General features: G+C 47.0%; 1 protein-coding gene and 1 long non-coding RNA gene across 3 annotated transcripts in view; both read right to left on the reverse strand.

Moving 5' to 3' along the window:
* The window catches only part of BCO1 (beta-carotene oxygenase 1), a 35,649-nt gene extending 24,849 nt beyond the window's left edge, over nucleotides 1-10,800 (reverse strand). The window contains exons 1-2 of one of the 2 annotated variants that reach the window (XM_047709983.1): nucleotides 10,573-10,800; nucleotides 6,806-6,934 (exon numbers count right to left, since the gene is read on the reverse strand). In XM_047709983.1, coding sequence (XP_047565939.1) covers nucleotides 6,806-6,934; nucleotides 10,573-10,636 — 193 coding nt within the window. In that variant the 5' untranslated portion in view covers nucleotides 10,637-10,800. Of the gene's footprint in view, nucleotides 1-6,805; nucleotides 7,080-10,572 lie in introns of those variants that run through there. The other variant, XM_047709982.1, reaches the window with a different exon arrangement.
* A 5,741-nt stretch (nucleotides 10,801-16,541) lies between these two features.
* Nucleotides 16,542-21,975, reverse strand: part of LOC125088691 (uncharacterized) — a 119,783-nt gene continuing 114,349 nt past the window's right edge. The window contains exons 14-15 of the long non-coding RNA XR_007123755.1: nucleotides 17,688-17,818; nucleotides 16,542-17,014 (exon numbers count right to left, since the gene is read on the reverse strand). This is a non-coding gene — a long non-coding RNA (uncharacterized LOC125088691). The remainder of the gene's footprint in view (nucleotides 17,015-17,687; nucleotides 17,819-21,975) is intronic.

Genomic DNA, 21,975 nt, shown 5'->3' on the forward strand with positions numbered 1-21,975 from the left:
TCATTTATAGCAGAACATGAGAGCCCCCTGGAGGCCCCCTCATAGCTTGTCCAGTCCCCGTCCTGGAGAGCTGCTATCTTGACCTCTAATAGCCTTAACTAGTTTTGCCCTTGGAACTGCGTTTTCATTTCCAGACCCAAAGGACACGAGCATCCGTTTCATTGGTAAGGACTCTAGCCTGTGCACCTAGATGGAAATAATAGCAATAACGGCGATGCTGGTCTTCATAAAATTGGAAGAGACCATGAAAGACCTTCTAGTTCTTTCTCTAGCCTTTGGGAGGTAAACTGTGTGCCCAGGGGCAGAGAGCCACCTATCCTCTTCTCAAAAGTCTTTTCGAGGGTGACTGCTGTGAGAATAACCATCACCGAGCTATTTCGGGAGGGGGGGGCCCGTTCTGAGGCCGCAAGAAGAAACCAGGAGGAGTGGCTTTGGTTATCCCGGCCCTGGGTTCGTGTATTCAGCCGGTATCTACTGATCACTTCAGTGGGCCAGGAAGTGGGGGCAAGCAGGGCAGGCACATCTCTAGCCCTGAGAGGATTCAAGTCTCCAGGTGGTTATGAATTCTGCTCTGTCATCTACCAACCATGCACTAGACCTTGTGTCAGAGTCAAGACTCGGTCCTCTCTGCCATGAGGTAAGGATCATGATATGTTCCTTACGGAGTTGTTGTGATGCTTAAAGCCCGTAAAGAAATCAGCACATAACAGGTGCTCAATAAAAGCTATATACACTATTGAGATGCACTGGGTAGAGTGGGTAGGCTTTGGTTCTGGGGTTAGTCCTAATCCAAGCCATGTGACTCTGTGTGGATCTCTTTACCTCACTGAACCTCAGTTTTCTCAATTGGATGTTAGGGATCACATAACCCTCTCCAGTATAGGATTGGCAGTTTTTTGTTTTGTTTTGTTTTGTTTTAAATTTTTATTTATTTATTTGACAGACAGAGATCACAAGTAGGCAGAGAGGCAGGCAGAGAGAGAGGAGGAAGCAGGCTCTCCGCCGAGCAGAGAGCCCGATGCGGGGCTCGATCCCAGGACCCTGGGATCATGACCTGGGCCGAAGGCAGAGGCCTTAACCCACTGAGCCACCCAGGCGCCCCAGGATTGGCAGTTTTAAATGAGATGGGATGATATAAGGAGTTTGGCCCATGGGCACATAGCATGTTTGAATTGTCCAACAAAATCCTGGAGGCAGGAAGATGCAGCTGAGGGTTTGTAAGGCCACACACATTGGTCTTTGGTCACAGGCTACACAGACCTTACTTCACGGCCACCCTGGTCTCCCCCTGAGCCAGCCTGTCCTTCTCTGGTCACTCTCTCTGCGGGTCGCCACCTACAAGGCACTGGCAAACATGGTTTGCTTAAAATGCTGAACTATGTTCACTTGAAGTGCAAACACCCATCCCAGGCTGGCTGTCAGCAGGCGGCCCATTTCCTATAAACAACCAGTCCCAGAGCACGCACGGAGGGCTCAGGGGCCACAGGAAAACGTGTCTCTGGAATTGCTCAAGGCTGACACTCAGCTCTGAGGCTGAGATTAAAGAAGGCCACCACACATTCCCCAGAACCCTGCTCCCTGCTGAGCCCCAATTAGCCACATTCCTTCTAAAGGGACACGAGTAAACAGATGAGCTCCTGCTTGGAATCTTCTAGAACTGGGTCAAAGTCTGATATTCCTGGGGGAGTGGGAGATTTTATATAAGTATCTATATCTATCTCCATTTTAAGCAAACTTCTAAAAGGCTAGTTTAGAGCTAGAATAATTGAAAAAGCCAACTTCAGAAAAGGCTAAGTTCTGGAGAGCTCTTTTTGTCTCTAAACTTTGGTGATGCTGGCTCTTGGAATTTACATGTTCGAATCCTTGTGGGACAACAACCTTGCCTCTAAATAAAAAATTATCGACTGTACTGCTGAGGGAGACTTAGGTTCATTCATCTCTCTGCCTGCTTTATAAAAATTTTTAGTTTTTTTTTTTTAAAGATTTTATTTATTTATTTGACAGAGAGAGATCACAAGCAGGCAGAGAGGCAGGTAGAGAGAGGAGGAAGCAGGCTCCCTGCTGAGCAGAGAGCCCGATGGGGGGCTCGATCCCAGGACCCTGAAATCATGAGATCATGACCTGAGCCGAAGGCAGCGGCTCAACCCACTTAGCCACCCAGGCGCCCCTAAAAATTTTTAGTTTTGAAGTAATTTTAGGAGCATCTGGGTGGCTCATTTGGTTACATGTCAGATTCTTTCTTGATCCCAGCTCAGGTCTTGATCTCAGGGTGGGGAGTTCAAGCCCTGCACTGGGTTCCACGCTGGGCGTGAAGCCTACTTAAAACAAAACAAAACAAAAAAATCCCACCCAAACTGAAATGACTTTAGACTTACAAGGAAGAGCACTCCTGTACACCCTTTGTCAGTCCGGCTTCTCCTCCACTCTGTTCCTTTAGTTAAGTCTTTATTGGGTTTTTAAAGTATTCACTTACCCTGGTTTCTGCTAAAGGCTACAAACCATTTTTTGATCTTTCTGCTTTCTTATTCCAGTCTTTTCTTACTGGTTTGGCACTGATTCGGGTTCTCCGTGCTGCACTATCACCTGGTGCTTTGAAGCACTGGCAGAGAAGCCTGAGCCCCACCTCCACAGCACACTGATGAACTTGGTCTTGAGTGGGACAGGGCAGCAAGGCTGGAGGTCCACTGTGGAGGTTTTCTGAAACCTGGATGTGCTCAGGGGCCATCTAGGAAATGTGTTAGAAAACATTGATGCTCTGACAGTGTCCTTTAGGATTATGATTCACTCAGCCCTGGGTAGGGTGTCAGGATTTGCAACTTTAATCCTAGAGAATTCTGATTAAGCAGTACACAAACCGCCTTTTGAGAAATACTGGCTTTGTGTTATATGTAAATCAGAGAATCCTGCTCAGCCTTGCTTGTCCTCTTGAATCATGTATGGTAGCACTTAACATTTTTGTTTTATGTTTCTACTCTTGTGGAGTAGAATGGGGAGCCATTGAGAGGTTTGTTTTTTTTAAAGATTTTATTTATTTATGGAGCACCTGGATGGCTCAGTGGGTTAAGCATCTGCTTTTAGCCCAGGTCATGATCTCAGGGTCCTGGGATCGAGCCCCGCATCGGGCTCTCTGCTCAGCGGGGAGCCTGCTTCCCCCCACCTCTCTCTGCCTGCCTCTCTGCCTACTTGTGATCTCTCTGGGTCAAATAAATAAATAAATAAATATTTATATTATTTATATATATATATCTTATATATATTTTTATATATATTATTTATAATTAAAATAATAAATTTATTATTTATTTGAGAGAGAGAGATCACAAGTAGGCAGAGAGGCAGGCAGAGAGAGGTGGGGGGAAGCAGGCTCCCCGCTGAGCAGAGAGCCCGATGCGGGGCTCGATCCCAGGACCCTGAGATCATGACCTGGGCTAAAAGCAGATGCTTAACCCACTGAGCCACCCAGGCACCCCGCCATTGAGAGTTGTAAAGGAGACGAGAGATGAGGCCAGGCTGTGCCACACTAATGTTGGCAATCTGACAACCTCGAAAGGACTGGGTTGGAGAGATGAGGAGAGTGGTAGCCAGCAGGATGGGGAAGTGGAGCAGAACTACATAATGCTTCCCTCATAAGATTCTGGATGTAGAGAGCTTTGGGTTTATATCTGACCTCCACCACTTCTTAGCTGTGTGCCTTTGGGTAAGTTACTTGGCCTCCCTGGGCTATAAAATCGAGAGGTACCCTCCTTAGGAGCTGTAGTGAGGACTGAGTTGTGGGTGGGCATGAAGCACTTGGGCCAGTAGCCAGCAAGCACTCCTTGTAGTGAGCGTTGAAGAGATCAACTGGGAACATATAGCTTCCTTCTCCCAAAACAACCTTTACCTTGTTCGTGTCATTTGGGCTCCATAAATAGTTTCCTAGTGCCCCCCAGGCCAGGCCCGGTGCCAGGTGATGAAGACACAACAATATGAACAGAAGAGAAATTCTCCTAGGCTGGAGAATGGCAAGCTGATCGCTGCAAAGTAGAGTGGGGCATGTACTTTCGACACAGGCCAGATTCAAGAGCAGAATGGGGAAAGGCAAGCCGTTGAGAGGACTCTCCATACTTCCCGTTTTCCAGCCAGTTCCAGATTATGCATAGAATTGAGTCTTTCATGCTACTGCATACATATTTTTTAAATTTTCTGTACATTATGTTTTGACATCTTAAAAAAAACCTTCCTGGTTGGAGGAGACTGTCCTTCCCTGGACTAGTCAATTCTTAGAGGTAGCAAAGGGCCCAGTATATCTTTGAGATGAAAACTAACTAATTCAGAGCCAGATCTCCTCTCTCTGGCCCATGCACTCCCAGAGGCAATATTCCTCTGCCTTCATTACCCCAGGGCCAGGTGCCAGGCAACCAGAGACCACCCCCGAGCCAATCCTGAGCTGTTTACTCTGCCCTGTCTTGTCTTTCCCTCAGAAACCCCAGGACAGGCCATGGCCTATGTGCTTCCCCTGCTCCTGTCTTCTGCCTCTGGACCACCCTGGTGCTATCTGCTGTGTGCTGGTGTGACATGCTGTGCCTCCTAAGACCTGTGACTATAAGAGGCTTTGTTCCCAAGCCTCCCTCTGCCTTCTTTTGTGGTCACACCTGACCATCCTATAAAAGAAGACAAAACAGCTACTTACCTTGGACAATGAATTTTTAGTTTGAAAATCTACTAGAAACTTTTAGAAAGTCTAAGCAGTGTGGGATAATGTTGGTCATGTGCCTGTTTAGCTCACTCAAGGATTTTGGTGGATGGCAGCCAGGCTTCTGGAAAGACAGCCATGGCTTGGTCATCCCCTGCTGGTTCTCTCATCTCCAGAGTCTCTATGGAAGGATGTGGAAGCTGCCAAACAGTAAGCTGTGAGGGCTCACTCAAGCTACCTGCTGTTTCTTAGGGGGATGAGTTAGGGTGAGAAGAAGAGCAGGGATGGTTGCAAACTTGAGCCCTAGACAACACAAGTCAGAGCCCAGCCCTACCTCAGAGACCTTGCTTGGCTAAGTGACTCAGACTCTCTAAGGTTCCCATCTCTGCATCTGCAAAGAGAGGACAAGCGTGCCTCCCATGCAGCGCTCATCTGAGCCCCTGAAATGGACCACAAGGGACGCGACAGCCCAGCGAAGCAGGGCCTTATGGAAAGGGAGCCAGTGTACTTTTACCTTCCATGCACACTGTGCAGAACAGTGTTCATTTCCCTAGGAATCACTGGTAACTTCTGTCTAGGAAAGGAGGGGACTGTTAAGGCTTTGGGCTGTCAGGAAATATGGAACCACCACTCTGTAGCTGAGTTTCAGTAGTATCTGTTAAGTTTTTGCAAACTCAGAGCTCATGGTTTTCACACATAGGGTCTCTAGTCATGAAATCTTAGGGCAAGACACTGGCCTAGAGTCTGCATTCAAAAAAGTAACTGCTGACTGGCTTAGAAGAAATAGTATTAAGCAAATATAATGCTAATGCTTACTGAGCATGTGTTCTGTGCCACGCATTATACCAAGCTCCTTGCACATATTAATGCCTTTAAATTCCACGGCAACTCTGATATCCCCATTTTACAGATGGGAGACAGACACAGAAAGGGTCGGTAACTTGCCCAAGGTCACAGATCTGAGGTGCATGTTAGCTAAGATGAAGATGGGATTCAAACCCAGTGACAATGATGGGGATTTTCAATGTGTTTTGTGCCTACCAGGTGCCAGGCCCTTGCTAGATACCCGGCCCTTCAAAGGATCGTGACAGCTCTGCAAAGGGGATCATCAAGCTCTTTTTACTGCAGAGGAAACAGAGGCCAAGGGAGGTGAAGTCACCGGCTTGTTGGGCTGGAAGGCGGGGGGTTAAAGAAAAATGTCATCAGGCTGAAGCGCTGGACATGAACTTCCCCAGTATGTGATCCTGAGCCTGCTAAAGCCCCACGTGACCCTCCCAGACCTCTTTAAGAACTCAGAGTGTGCTGTTGTGACCTACACCGGCACCGTGGCCAACAGCAATGAGTTCACCATCCACCTCGTGTGCCAGTCACCTCAACCCAGAATTCTGTCTTATTCAGTCATTTCAGTCTCCCCTCTGGGAGAGCCACTGAACTGGTTGCTTGAGTGACAGGCTCTCCCTTGCCTGGTGAGAAGTCTCCTTAGCTCTGTGCTCTTCCTGTTTTCATCTGAGGCATGTCTGACTCCAAAGCCAGTAATCTCCTCCTGTTCTTGCCCACCTTCATGAGAAGGCGTATCATTTGGCAGGCTGGACTCTCTGAAAGAGAAGCTTGGACCCCTTTCCAGGGAGGTTTGTGCTTGTGGTTGGCTCAAGGATGGCCTCTGCAAGATGTCCATGTCCTAATCCCTGGAACCTGTGGAACTGTTGACTTATAGGGCGATGCAGACATGATTATATTAACGATTTTGAGAAGGGAGGTGATCCTGGATTATCTGGGTGGGCCCAATGCCATCACAAATGTTCTTAGAAGAGGCAGACAGGAGGGTCCAAGAAGGAACTGTGATTATGGAAGCGAAGGAAGTGGAGAGAGTGAGGGAGAGAGAGCAGGTGTGCAAGAGGCTCTGCTGCTCTTTGCAGATGCAGCTGGGGCCACAAGCCAAGGAAGACAGGCAGCCTCTAGAAGCTGGAAAAGGCAAGGAAATGCGCGATCTCCCTGAAGCCTCCAACACCGTGCGTTTAGTCCAGTTTTGACTTCTGAATTCCATAATTGTAAGAATAAATTAGTGCTATTTTGAGCTACTAAATTTGTGGTTGTCTTTACAGCAGCAACAGCAAACCAAGCCAGTACTCTTACCGTCTTTAATTGTGAAGCTGTGGAGCAAGGCCAGGCCGTCAAACCAGTGGTTGTATCTGGTCTCCCCCACTGTGTGCATTCCAGGCCCATTGCGGAGCAGGGTGCCCTGCAGCCATGTGGGAATCCTGCCTGTTAAGAGAAAGAGTGGTTTCCAGTTTTCACATCTCAACCAAAAAGCTATGAGATGTGGCCGTGGAAAGGAATTGAGGTCACGATCCCAACATGACTTGTAGCTCCCACTCATTCCTTCAGCAGTCATTTCCAGAAAGGGTAGGATATGCCTGGATTGTGCCAGCACTGAGGATACCGAGAAGAACTGATGTAATCTCTGTCCTCAAGTTGCTTACCACCCACAGAGCAGATGGATGAACAGACACCCTAACCACACCACAATAAAGGAAGGCAATGTGACAGGCTCAGCAAGGGGGCTGCGTGGAACAGAACCTCACCCCCAGGTAGGGTGAGAGCAGGAGGGTGGGGAGGCTGAGTCTTGAGGGGGAGTAGTTATTGGCCTCACAAAGGCATGAGAAAAGAACATTCTAGAACCGTGCTGTCCAATATGGTAGCCACGGGCCTCATGTGGCTACCGAGGACTTTAAACCTGGCCAGTCTGAACAGAGATGTGCTGGAGACTGTAAAATACACACTGAATTTCAAAGGCTAAGTATGAAAAAAAAATATAAAATAACTCATTAGCAATTTTTAAAATATTGATTACATGTTGAACCTATAATATTTTGGATATGTTGCCTTAAATGAAATATATGGTTAAAATTAACTTCACCTGTGTTTGTTTTTGTGTTTGTTTTGTTTTTACTTTTTTTTGAGTGTGGCTATTAGAATTTAAAACTATGCATGTGGCCTGCATTTTATCTCTGTTGAATAGCACTGCTCTAGAGGTAGCCTGCCGCAGTAGACACTGTTGGTGCCGCACCCTTGTCCTCTTAGCACTGACCTCTCCCTGAAGGTTACTTTCTGCCACCACCTGCAGCTCTCTGCCTGAGGGCTTTGTTTTCACTGCAGGAGCTGCTCTGCCCACACACTAGGCAAGCTGGAACACCTTGGCGTTAATGCCCCTGTAAGTGGCTGTCACCCAGTGATGGATGGGGAGTTGGACATTGCAGGTGACCACTTCCTTGCCCCCAGTTGGGACAATATGAGGCATGTGATACACTATGCCCAGAGGGCTCAGGTCTGATGGCTCACTGGTCTGTAGCTTGACAATGCCCCCTTTATTGGTTTCCCTCCCAGTGTTTCTTGGGATCATGTCCCAAATTAAACTACTTACATCTGAATTCTTGTCGCTGGGGGAACACGAACCGGAGAGATCAAAGACCAGCTCAAAGACCAGCAGATGTGCCAGTTGTTTAGCAAGACTGTAATTTTCGAGTGAGGAAGTGTAAGTATTGAGGCTTGAGAGCTAAGCATGAAGCATGACAAAAGTCAATGAGACCACACCAAGGGTATGGATTAGAAGGTTAGCAGAATGGCACAGCTTGGCCAGTTAAAATAGGGAATGAGAGGATCAGATTTTTGTGCATGTGCAATTTTTTTCTTGAGATAAAATTCACATAACAAAAAAATTCCACCATTTAAAAGTATACAATTCAGGGTTTGTTTTTTTTTAATATATTCACAATGTTATGCAATCATCACCATCTAGTTTCCAAAACATTCCATCACCCCGAAACAAAGTCTTGTCCTCCTGACAACCACTAATCTACTTTCTAAAGATCTACCTCTTCTGGACAGCTCATATTAATGGAATATGTTCAGATTTGGGGTTTCAAAAGTTGTCTCTGTGGTGTAAAGTGTGGCAGGAGGAGGAGCCAAGAGGAGGCAGGAAGGCTGAGCGAGGATGGAGAGAAACAACAGAGAAAAGAGCTGGAGGATGTGGAATGAGTAGGATTGGGAGCTTGAGTGAATATGAGGCAGAGGGCCCCAGGTCTTTTTCCCTGGGCAACTAACTGAATAGCGGGGCTCTTCACAGAGACCCAGATGCAGGAAAAGGTGCAGGTGAGGCAGAGCAGAGAGAGGGGAATCTGAACACAAAACCCCAGACAGAAGGACACGTATTGAGCACTATGTACCAGGCACCAGTGCGGGGTGGGGAGCAGGTGCATTAAATCATATTGTCATTGCAGTGACCCTATGTGGTAGGTACAGGCAGACTATTTTACACAAGAAGGAAGTGAGGCAAGAAATGCTTAATTAACTGGAGGTCTCAGAGCCAAGAAAGCACTGTCCAACATGAAGCCTGGACATGGCCTTCATGGGCAAACGTGGGACAATCTTTAGTTAACAGGCGGCCAATCGTTAGACTTGACCCCAGACTGGAGGCCTGGACTGAGGGTTGGGAACACATCCTTCGTGGGCCGCCTGGCCTTGGGCAAGTCACAGCCCCTCTCCAGCCCTCAGCTTCCCTCAAGGAGGAAGGCATGATTTATAGCAGTGGTTCTCACACTTGGAAACAACCAGAGGGCTTGTAGAAACACACATTGCTGGGCTCCACCTCCAGCGTATCTGATTCCGTGGGTCTGGAGTGGGCCCAGGAATTTGTGATTCTAACAAACGCCCAGGTGATGGGGAGGCTACAGGTATGGGTTGGAGGTGGGGAGAACAACTCATGTGGATCCACCTGTCCACTCAGATCTGTAGGTTCCAGGATTCCGGCTTTCTAAAATTGCCAAGGATTTTCGTGCAGCCATTAAACATAAGGCTTAAGGGCAGCATGCTCATGGTGTCCCAGAGCATAAAAGGATAGGTATTGGAGGCTCTATTTTTTAAAATAAAATATTAATTGTAAATAAGCATGTGTTTTTGAAAAAAATATTTGTCGTCTATACAATCTCTATCTTGTAAAAACTTAAAGTACTCCAGTATTAGGAATGCTTGAGATGGAAATACAGCTGGTTTTATTGCCCTGTGCTCCCATTAGCATATCCAAGTTTTTATATATGTGCATATACAAAACACACACACACATAGAGATCATATGTTATCTTTGTAATCAGAGAAAAACACACATAAAAGCTATTCTTTCAAAAGCCTTCCAAGGCAATTCCTTGGTTGAAAAGCTCCCATCTGACTTCCTCACAGGGAAATGCTCACTTGGGAAAAGCCTCCAGATCCAAGTATCTGAGGATGAAAGCACCTGCGTGCCTGAGCCAGCTACGCGCCATTCTCAGGGGCAGCACAGAAGGGGAGAGAGCAGGAGAAGTAACAGATGAAGAAAACGAGACACAAAGCCCGCTAAAGGACTGTTCTGATGGAGGGTCCTACTCTGGGTCTGTTTGACTTACGACTCTGCGGGTACTCCAAGGCCGCGATCACCCCTGCAAGGACATCAAGACATGCTCTGCATGTGCCCCACCCCCGCATGCACATGCAAAAGTGGGAGCCCATGTGCACCTCTCATGCCATTGATAAGGTAATTTAGGGCGCACAGATTTGCACAAAGGCACCACCCACTTGGAACGGTCCATGCTCTGCAGAATCACTCCATTGTCTTCATGCCAGTCGGAGCATCCCCAGGCTCTTCGCCTCAAGTAGTGAGAATGACTCTCCCTCTCCCTGGAAACGGTTTCTGTGTGTTAGAAGCACACCTAGATTTTCACAGAGAATACGTCTGGATTGTGGATCATTCCCTGCTATAGACTGCATTCCAGATTTTCCAAAAATAATTTACAATAAATTTTACCTTTATAAACAGAAAAGAAAGTGTATGTCTAAATATATGAGAGCCTGTGTCTGCACTAAATGCTTACCTGTCACTTTGGCCCTCACAGGTTCCAGCTGCTCCTTCTTATTTCTGCCAAATATTATATCCATGGCATGGGGCGCTGAGCAGAGGTGATACTGACAGTGCGCAGACACTCTGCTGTGTTCCAGGCAACCAATCTTCGATCTTTGGTTCCTTCTTTTCTTTCCTTCCTGCTCTCCTGCAGCTTCCTTCTACATCTCCTTCCCTCCTGTCACCCTGAGAGCCTGGTATGTCTTCTCACACAGCGGAGGCGGGGTGGGGGTGGTGGGGGGTGGGTTGCGCTTTGGCTGCTGTTATTTATCTGTGGTCAAAGGTCAATTCCCTAGCCCTGAGTCCTGTCTAATCTTTAACCCTCCTACTGTAACCTCAACTCCCTTTCCAGTTCCACATCTGGCTTAAGCAAGAAAAGCTACTCTTCTGCTGGGTTTAAACTGGCAGGATAATTCGGTGGGTGCATTCTGAGCAGGTATGCGGCCTGAAATAATGAAGCCCAGGAGGTGGAGATGATTTATGATCAGAACAATAGGAGAAACTATCAGGGCCTGGGATTAGGGGAGCCAAGAGCATGTCAATCGGTAGAATTCCTTCTGCACATGGTGGGAACTTCTTCAGCAGAGAGAGCTTTTTGTTTTGTTTTGAATAAAGGTCCCTGAGCCTCCCCCTCCTTAAAATATCATATTCAAGATTTTATTGACGTATACTTTACCTAGAGTAAAATGCACGGATCTTAACTGTACTTCTGGATGTACTAGAGAGATGTGTATGTACATGCAACAGTCATCCCAATTCATATTAGAGTGTTTCCATTACCAGAGAGTTCTTTTGTGAGTCTTTCTGGTCAATTTCCAAACCCCACCCTCCAGAGTAAACCCCGATCTGATTTCTTTCACTAAAGATGAGGTTTTTGTCTGTTCTTGAACTTCATATAAGTGAATTCATAATAAACCCTTTTACCAGTTAAAAAAAGTCATATTCAAAGAGCAACCTAATTTATTATAGGTTTTTTAGGAGAAGTAAACATAAAATGTTTACCCATTTAAACCATAAATATAGGGAACCAAAAACGCTACTCGACAACAATGAAGAATTGTAAAAAACAAAAGCAAAAACAAAACAAAAACAAATGTCAGTTGGACTTCCTGGTCTAACAGGAGAGAGAAAGGACGCCGATCTGTGATTTCAGAGGCTTCTGTATTTGTGCCTCTCCGTGTGATACCATTGCCTAAAATCCATATTCAAGTGGCTTTGAATGTTGGCTAATGAGTTAATGGACTCCTCTCTACTCCTCTTGCTTAAAGAAAGCAGCATCTGTTTCCTCTCCGGGTAGAGGAAGACAGGGTGTGGTGCAGGTCTTTACGTGGCTGCTGAGTACAGCTCCTGTCAGGTCTGGGCCGAGACCGCGTTCCGGGATCTGGGAGCCCAGTCTGGACAGCCGCCTGGTCTGGCTGCCCGCCCAGCCCTGGCTGCACACTCTGGTCACCCGGCTGCACGTGCTCCTGGGTCCCGCGCTGAGCCTCACTCCACACACCCCGACGTGAGACCTTTCAAGGGGGTGCCCAGCTCTGGGTGGTCTTAACCACGTGTTGGGTGATTCTGCTTCTCTGCCGCTGCTGAGGAGCTCTGGTCCAGGGAAGATGCTGTGTGTTTGGGTTGATGCTAGATTCGCATTCTTCCCCTTCCTATGTGTCTGCCTTATCCTCTCTGAGCCTCCATTTCCTTAACTGTAAAATGGGGGTGTAATGATATCGAAGTCCCAAAGTACTGTAAATCAAGGGTCTAGTAAAGGCACCTGGCCCCAAACAGCTACCGATTAACACCCTTTCCTCCCCATTCACCCAGAAGGCAGTTCCCTTTGACCCACATTTTCCATGCAGTCCCATAACTTGCCAGTTTATTCTTCTGTCTCGTCTAAACATGTGTATCCATGTCAGCGTTATTATTCCTAGGTTGTGAAAGCTGTGTCCTTGCGGGGATTAAATGAGAATGTCTGGCATAAATGATGAGCTCAGGGGGAAAAAAATGCACCACCAGAGGCAGGAGCTCTGGTGCAGGGGGGAAAAAAAGAGCTCAAGGCTTAGAGCTCAGAAGACCTATTTGGATCTCCGGGCTGTTGTCACAACCCCTCTGAACCTCACTTTACTCTGCAAAACAGGGTGGCAATACCTAGGCCACACGGTTTGTGGAGAGGACAATATTGAAATTACAGCAGGGAAAACATGACCGTGTCTCCTTTCCTGTCTGTTTTGTATATCCAGCAAAGCAATGGCCCCCAGCCACATGGAGTGCCCTCTCTGAGTCAAGTGCTTTGCAAGGCAAGCTCGCTACATGTGCTGGCTCGCTCTGACTTTATACAATCCTAGGAGATGGGTATTCTTAGCATGATTCTAGAGATGCAGAAAGTCAGGAAAGATAACCAACTTGCCTTAGGTCACACAGTGACTAGGAGACAATCAGGAAGCCAAGCTGGGCAGCCTGACTTCAAAGTATACACTCTGACAATTCTACTCAGTGCCGACACATGATGGCTGTTTGCTAGATTTTTGCGGAATGAAGTAATGGGTGGGTGTGTTGATGGGTGGAGGACGCAAGAAGGCCAGTCTTGGGTTGATATCATTGCCCAGTTATATAATACAGAGAAACCAAGGCTAGCTTTCTTTATTCAGGCCCCCACTGCACCCTGGGGACAATTACATGGTGACGTCAGGATTTTTTAATAACGGGGATAATAAATGGATCATAACAATGGCTATCTGTATTAGTTTTCCAGGGCTACCATAACAAAGTACCAGTGGATGGCTTCAATAGCACAAGTCTGCTTCCTTATACCTCTGGAGGCTGGAAGTCAAGATCAAAGTATCAGCACGGCTGGCTTCTGAGGTCTCAACTCCGCTCCCCCCCACCCACAGTATGTAGATGGCCATCTTTTCTCACGTGTCGTTGCATGGTCGTTTGTCTGGGCACATTCCTCCCTGGTTGTGTGTCCCAATGACCTCTTCTTATAAGGATACCCGTCAGAGTGCATTAGGGCCACCCTAATGGACTCATTTTAATTTAATCACCTCTCTAAAGGCTCTCTCTCTAAATGCAGTTACACTCCGAGGTGCTGGGGCTCCAACATGTGAATCTTGGGGTGGGGGAGGGGAAGACACAATTCAGCCCATGATGATATCATGAAAGTTCGAGTTAAGGGAAGGTGCTTTGGCTGGAAGTAACACAATATCTGCAGAAACTCTGAGGATATGTCTTCGTCTCAGACCTCAAGTCAACTGGGGGTCCTAGGTCGCCTGGAAACTCATCTGGGCCATCTCAACAGGCACTACCAGGCCATCCTCAGGGGGTTGGTTTCTCATCCTTGGGCTTGCTCAGTTTTGCTTATGAGTGATTGCCTTCAACCCAGGAATCATGTCCTTCCATAACAACATGCGAAAGCAGAGACACAAGGTGCGGGAGGGAGGAGGCATTTCCTTTTTACAGCTCCCTCTCTTTATACCAAGGAAAACCTTTCCCAGAACCATCTGAGCAGATTTTTCTCTCAGTCTCACTGGCTAAATGGCATCACACGACCACCCCTAGACTAATTCCCAGAAAGGAGGAACAGGTGTGCCCTGATTTTCTTAAACCCATCAGGTGACTTCCCCAGGCAGCATGTTGCCCCCAGACTCACACTGGGAATCCATTAGCAAGGAACAAGGAGGGGATGGCTTGGGACAGACAACCTGCAGTGTTGGCTGCAGGCAGTGCAACATTCATTCACCCCCACATTCATTTATTCACTCAACGTGTATTTACTAAGCACCTACAATGTGCTGGAAATACAGCAGTGAATGAAGCAGGAAAATAATTCTGTGACTTCTTCAAAGGTACACGGACTAGTTGCCAAGCTCTGGAGTTACAGAGGTGGTTACTGAAACTCAGTTCTGCCTTCTTCACTCCCATGTTATTCCTTTTGTTGGGAGGCAGCGTCTTCATATCCCAAAGGACATACATTTCCCAAAGGGTTAGGGGTCCTGCAGTGGTTCCTGGGACAGCCTTCATGTTGACCGTCCATCCTCCCTTTTCATAAACAGAGATAACAAGCAGCAGCTGCTCTCTGTCAAGAAGCTCTGGCATTGCTCGGCCCCATGGAAGCCTGACCTCTGCTTTCTAGGTCTTTGCTAATAAGGGAAGAGTGGGACAAGAGCCTTGTAGGAGTAGGAGCTGTTCTCCAGCCTCTAACCAACGCCATTCCCTGGATGCCTGACACGTGCCAAGTAGCATGTTAGGTATCTGATGAGCAGCATGTCATTTAATTCCTACACACCCCTGCAAGGAGGTCATTAGCAACCTTATTTTTACAACCTCAGAGATGAGAAGGAACCCAGTTCCGGCCGACAGCTCGTCGGTGCATATCCCTCCCCACCATACAGCAGTGCTTACTGCTTGTTGAAGTCTCTGGTTGAGGATCAGAGGTAGAGAGGAGAGCAAAAGTGGGTACTCCACAGACAGGTTTTCTAACGCATTTGCTGCCTTCAGGTGGACTGAAAACTGGCCAGTGCATCAGAGAGCAGGGCAACGGGAACACAGAAGTAGCTCACCTTGAACAAGAGGTTCAGTCATTCGCTACCGTGAAACAAACCACCCCGAGACATAGCGGTTAAAGCACCTGTCATTGTTCTTACCTCTCTGCGCTCAGTTCTGTGGGCTGATTGGGCTCTGCCGGGCTCTGACTGGTTTCTGCTTTTATCACTTGGGGTTCCTTTTGTGGTTGCAAGTTAGCTGGCTGTTGACTGGCAGGCTAGGAAGACTGGGTCTGGGCCTCGCTCCCTCTCCATGTAGTCTCAGGGCCTGGCCTTGACCGTCTCCATGGGATCTCTCCAGCAGGAGAGCTGGACTCCTTCCACGATGGCAAAAGTGTTTCAAGAGAGAGGCAGCAGGAGCTGCCAGCCTCCTGTAAGGTGAACCCAGGACTGGCGTCATTTTACTTCACTGCTTGCTCCTGGTTAGCACAAATCCCAGAACCAGCCAACGTGGCATGGGAAAGGACGAAGCAAGGGTGTGAACATGGTGCCTGAGCAGTGTGGTCCCTTGTTGGGCCATCTTTGGCCCTCGCAACCCCAACAGACCCATGTGCACTGGAGGCCCAGCTCTTCTCCTTACTGGCTGAGCGCCTGTGCTACTTGCCTAAATCTCACACCCTCAGCTGCCTCGCTTGAAAAGAGGAATTACAATACCTGTCCCAACCGGCGGCTGCAAAGTTTAAATCAAACTGTAAAGACTCTGATCATGTCCATCATGGGGCTTAGAATAAAGTGGGAGCTTATAGCGTGTTCCTTTCCTTTCTTGGGCAAGAAAGAAAAATCAGAAAGATCAGCCAATATGATATTCAGAAATGAATTTTTTGACCCCTTACAATGCATACATCTCTGGCCTGTCCCTGCAGGGAAAACAGACATCCGTAACCTCATCTAGGATTTGAAGTTTGCTCTAGGCTGGCTGTGAAGACATGTGCACGGTAAGTAATAACTAGTTGCCTATTACAGCTGCTCTAGAAGAGGCCCAGATAGCAAGTATTATGGAGTTCCAAGGAAGGAAAGAGTGCTCAGGCTAGGGAAGGTTGGGACAGAAGGCTTCCTAGAGGAGGGTTGCACAGCTAAGCCCTTGAGAGTGGGAAGTGTTTGGATAGGCAGAAAGGAGGACCAGTGTGAACGCTGGTATGGAGCTGGACAGCTCTGGGGCGGAGAGTGAGGGCAGGCTGGCTCTGCCAGGGACAGAGAGAAATAATGACAATTATAGGTGCCATTTATTGAGAGCTTCCTATGTGTCAGGCATTCTTCAAAGCCTTCAGCACACGGGAATGCATGTCTTCCTCACAAAAACCCTAAGTAGGTATTCAACCCCATTTTGCAGATAATGCGAGTGACACACAGAGAGTTAAGTAACTTGCCCGACCATGGAGCTGGGCTTCAAACACAAGCAGCTTGACTCCAGAGGCCATAGTTGTCATCACAGCTCGTCTCCACTACCACTGAGATGGGGATGGAAAATGGTTTAGGGATTGGATTATGCACAGATGTACAATTTGGGCTTCATACTGTAGATAACGGTGTCCTGAGTCAAGAGATCGTGTCCAATGAAGGCATTAATGTGGGAGCTTAACTGTGCTGTTCAGTACCGAAGCCACTAACAGCACATGGCAGTCTATATAAATTTAAAGACAAATTAATTACAATGAAATTAAATTCCTCATTCATACTAACCACATTTCAAAGGCTCCACAGACACGTGTGGCTAATGGCTGCCATACTGGTATGCGCAGATGAAACATCTCCATCGTCAGGGAAAGTTCTTTTGACAGTGCTGAGCTAGCAGGAGAGTTGCTAAGATGGCATTTATATATGACCAAGGTGGACAGAGGTAGCTATGGCTGCATGACAGGACAGTTTAGATGGTACAAGTGTCAGAGAATTCTGTGGTTGGCAATGGGAAAAAAGCGAATTAGCCCATGTGTTTGTTCATTCACTCATTCATTCATTTGTCCCTCAAATATGAAGTGCCACCCATCTGATGGGAACAGTTGTACATCAGAGAGAGGGAAGGGGGGAATGATGACAGACTTGGGGCCTGGAAGCTGGCGTTGCTGGGAGGGAGACAGGAAGAAGCAGAGAGCCAGTGGAGGACGGGAGTACCATGGAGGTACTGTCTGGCAGGGCTGCTTCCCAAGTCAGGTTGGATATCTCCCAGGCTTCCTCCCAAGTCACACACACGTTTGCCACAAGCTGTCCATGTTGCCTCCAGGAGCGATACAGAGACTGTAAAAGGGGATTCACTCCCAGAGGGTGGAGTACTAGGTACAGGATCACACACAGTCTGCCCTTCGGAGGGTCCGAGAAGCTCACTGGGCAAGCCAGAAGCCTTCGTCTCCTCTCTTTGGTGGGGAAGAGAGGAGTTCATGGATGTGTGCCACCTCCTCTGTATTTTGGACACACCGTATCTTCTAATTCTGGCACAGACCTGGCAGGTACTATTATTATCCCCTTTTTTATTAAGGAAGCAATTGAAGCTCCCTGAGCTTGTGCCCATGGGCTGTGGATCACATAACACACGGCAGAGGTGGGAGATTTGAATGTGGGATCCTCTTACCTTATCATTTGGGGAAGGAGCAAGGAAGAGGAGGCTGCCTTTCCAGAGGCCACTTTTCCCATGGGATGTGTTGTATCCATAAAGCAGTCATGAGGTATAGAAGTAAAAGCTGAATTTGAAAAGTTTTGGGGCTATAAAAAACAAAACAGCGTTATTTTGCAATTCTGTATCTCCTATTACAAAGTCATTGCCAAAAAAGCGTTAATATTTCCCTTTGTAGAGATAAGGTTATCATATTTAAATTACTTTGCAGTTTTCCAATTAAGTTAGCTTCTAAATGGTGCCTTTAATCAGCCAGGGTGATAAACTGAGCAGATAATGTGGAAATCTTGGTTAGCAGGGTTCAAGGTGACAGGCAAAGTCCCAGGAGAGGGGGCAGCTGCCTCCGCAAGGGAGAGTGACAGTGGTGAGCTCCAGAATGCCATACTCTCCCCAGGCCTGCCTGGCAGGGCAGAAGCAGGATGTAGGGAGTGGTAGGAGGGCTGCCCTAGGACTCCTGGAGTGCACGCTTCACCACTAAAATGAAAGACCATAATGTACCCCATTAAAACTTAGGAGGGTTCATCAATTCCACAAAGGACTACTAGATGCAGAGACTCGTGTCTGTTGGGTATAAGAGATAGAAAGATGGGACATCGTAACTGCTGGACCCAAAGAACTCACAGCCTAACATGGGAGAAAAGAAGGCAAATGATAATTATTATAACAACGTGCCACACCTAAGAGGTAGGAGGGATAAGACTGAAATGCAGAGGGCATTACTGGTAGAGAAGGAAATGCCTTCTAATGCCTGAGCTGAAACTCTTTAATTTCTACTGTATTGTGCTCAGGCCCAGTCAGTGAAGCTTCACAAAAATTCAGCTTAAATAACTGCTGTAGTCCTCATGTTTCAGCCTCCTCACTAATCTTTCCCATAGTTCCTTTTTCCTTCAGCCCCTTAGCCACCATCCTCCCTATTGCTCACCTCTTGGGAGCAGAATCCTCCTGGCCTTCCTGCCTCTAGTCCCACCCACTCCAATCCATCCTCTTTGCTGTTACCAGGTGAACTGGCTAAAATGCCAGCCTGATCATGTCACTATCCTATTTAAAATCCAGAGTTTAGCACAGTGTCTGGCATGTAGTAGGTGTTCAACAAATATTTACAGAATGAATGAATGTCCCGTGACTGCACTGTGCTGTCACCATCACACTGGTTTGCTAGGGCTGTCATGACAAAAATACCACAAAGAGAAATTTATTCTGTCACAGTTCTGGAGGTCAGAAGTCCAAAATTAAAGCATCAGCGGAGCCATGATCCTTCTGAAGTCTCTAGGGAAAAACCCCTCCCTGCTCCTTCTAACTTCTGGTGTGGTTGCCAGCAATCCTGGATGGTCCCTGCATCCAGTCTCTGCCTCTCTCGTTACGTGGCCTTCTCCCTCTGTGTCTATTCATCTCTGTGCTCAGATTCCCCTCTTCCTTATAAGGACCCCTGTCACTGGGTTTGGACCCACCTTACCCCAGCACAACCTCATCTTGATTACATCTGCAAAGGCCCTAATTCCAAAGAAGGCACATGCACAGGTACCAACGGTTAGGACTCCCAACATGTCTTTTTGGAAGACACAATTGAACCCACAGTAGTCATTGAATAAAACAACTTAAAAGTAACTTAAAAACAACTTAAAAAAATTTAAAAGGTTATACATGGACTTATTTTTACTAGTCAAGTTCTCACAGTTTCTCTTACATTGTCTCTTGCTCTCTTTTTTTAGGGCCAAATACTTTTAAACTGTGCTAACACAGAAATAGATTAAATCGCTCTGAGGACATGGAAGCCATGGCAGTTAAGTCCTGTAGATCTCTGTAGAAGGCTTCAGAGAAGAGGTTTATAGTTGAGCTGTTCTTGAGAAAAGGATGCAGGTATACAGACAAGCATATAAGAGGAGACTTTTTTTTTTTTTTTAGGAATTTATTTAGAGAGAGAGCACATGTGCATGTAGGCATGGACACTGGGACAGGGAGAGAAATCGTCAAGCAGACTCCCCACTGAGCATGGAGCCCAATGCGGGGCTTGATCCCAGGACCCCAAGATCACAACATGCACCAAAACCAAGAGTTGGACACTCAAGTTGGACTGATCCAGCCAGGTGCCCCAAGAAGAAGCATTCTTGGAAAGAAAGTATATGTCCAAAACAGCAGAATACCCCTTGGGGGATAGTGAAGGGGGCTTTAGTTTATGTTGGTTCTGGGATACTGCCAAGAAATAAGGATTTGGGGGGCGCCTGGGTGGCTCAGTGGTTAAAGCTTCTGCCTTCGGCTCGGGTCGTGATCTCAGGATCCTGGGATAGAGTCCCACATCGGGCACTCTGCTCAGCAGGGAGCCTGCCTCCTCCTGTCTCTCTCTGCCTGCCTCTCTGCCTACTTGTGATCTGTCTGTCAAAAAAAAAAAAAAAAAAAAATCTTAAAAAAAAATAAAGAAATAAGGATTTGGTGTTATAGGGCTTCTCCCTGAGACACACTTTCTACTAGTTCTGCCCCCACACCTATCTCCAACCCCACACCTTTCTTCCTGGCTAGTCCCTCAAGACCCAGGTTACTAGCCACCTTATAGAAGCAAACAACTTAGCATAGGTGAAAACACGGACTCACCTACATACACCAAGAAAATACCAAAAAACCAAGAAAATACCACCCACCATCCCATTACCTAAGGTCATTATGAGATGGTCCCCAAGTATAAAATTGAAACCATCAGGAAAGTGTGCAAGACACAACTCAGCTGTGTGAAATATGTTCATGGGATCTGATCTGGAAGTCAGACTCTTCAAGTGGGATCAACAACATGAAAAACCCAAAGATAACTGATCTGGTTTAAATAAGCACCAAGTCCATGGCAAGAATCATGAAGATGTTCATGTGCTGTGGGCTAGGCAAGGATTCAAGTTCAAGTGGCTTATTTGGGAGCTGAAGCCAGGAAATGCCAGCAAGGGCATGGGGAAGTGAAACAGGGAGGGAAGATGTCAATGGTGCATCATCAAGGCTGTTCCCATCGTGGGCAACTGAAACTCGATCTGGCTGTTGGGCTGTGAGATAGGGTGTGAGCATGCTTTAGAGTTCTCTTGAGGGATCTGGGGGACGGATCCACCAACACTGGCCAGTCAAGGGTGAGAGTTTCTCCCAAGAAAAACTCTTGGAGTTTCTTAAAGAAACTCTCCCAAGAGGTGCAAAATTCCAGGCACCTTCATCTTGTCCATTATGAGCAGAAGGGGGGCAAAGAACTATAGGAGCTTGCATTTAGAAGCCTAACATGGTAAGTGTGAGGGGTCAAGGTGAGTCCTTGATAATGCCTGCCACAACCCTCAGGAGATAGCTCAAGAATAAGAAGATGTTCATAGCAGCGTTGACAAGTATTGTAATACTGAACAAATAATAAACAGATGAGGAAAACCACACAAAGTATCCAGCACTGTGGGAATGGTGTAGTAAATATCTATTCAGGGAAAGGAAGCACAGCTCCCACCATGCCAATTCCAAAGCCTTCAGCAGCATGGGAAAGGCCTACCCTCTAAAGCTAAGTGGGAAGTGTCCTACGAACTAATTATGTGCACACTATAGTTGTGCCTGGCCAAACACCCATCTCCTAGGCAAGAAGCACTTGAAGGAACCACAAAGAAATAAAACTGTATTGGGGTGAAGGGACCATGGGGATTCTTTTGTTATGATGTCTTTTAGCTGAATGGAGGACGAAGATTCAATTCAGTTTATGACCAATAAAAACGCCAATTCACATAAAACAATTTACTCCCCACCTCTCCTGCCACTGTCTCCTGCAATCCCTCCCAAATAAATTGCTTTCTCTAAATTTCTTGTCTCAGTTAACTTCTAGGAGAACCCAAACTAAAATGGGTCTGTTCCCAGGACTGGGATGGCTGGGCCATAGGGCATGAACAATTTTATGGTTCTTTCATGGCCTTAAGTCTCCATTTAAACCAAATCCACTCTCTCTGTTTTCATTTGCTGGTCTCAAAAATCAGGGTTTGGAGGCCCAGGCAGCTGGATCAGACACTGGAAATAGACTCACATGGGTCCAGCCACATCCTGTTTCTTTTCTTCATGTACACAGATGTTAAGGCACACTGGGAGCTGACATCACCAAGATGAATTCCATGCCCAGGAGTCTGGAATTTATCAGAATGTAAAGAATGAAAAAGTGGAATTTAGCCTGCAGATTTGCGTTTGTTATCAAATGTCTCCAAGCATGTTGCATGAGGGTCATAAATTAAGCCTTTACCCAGGAGATACATTATCG

The sequence above is a fragment of the Lutra lutra genome, chromosome 17 (assembly GCF_902655055.1).
Source record: "Lutra lutra chromosome 17, mLutLut1.2, whole genome shotgun sequence".
Classification (NCBI taxonomy): domain Eukaryota; kingdom Metazoa; phylum Chordata; class Mammalia; order Carnivora; family Mustelidae; genus Lutra; species Lutra lutra.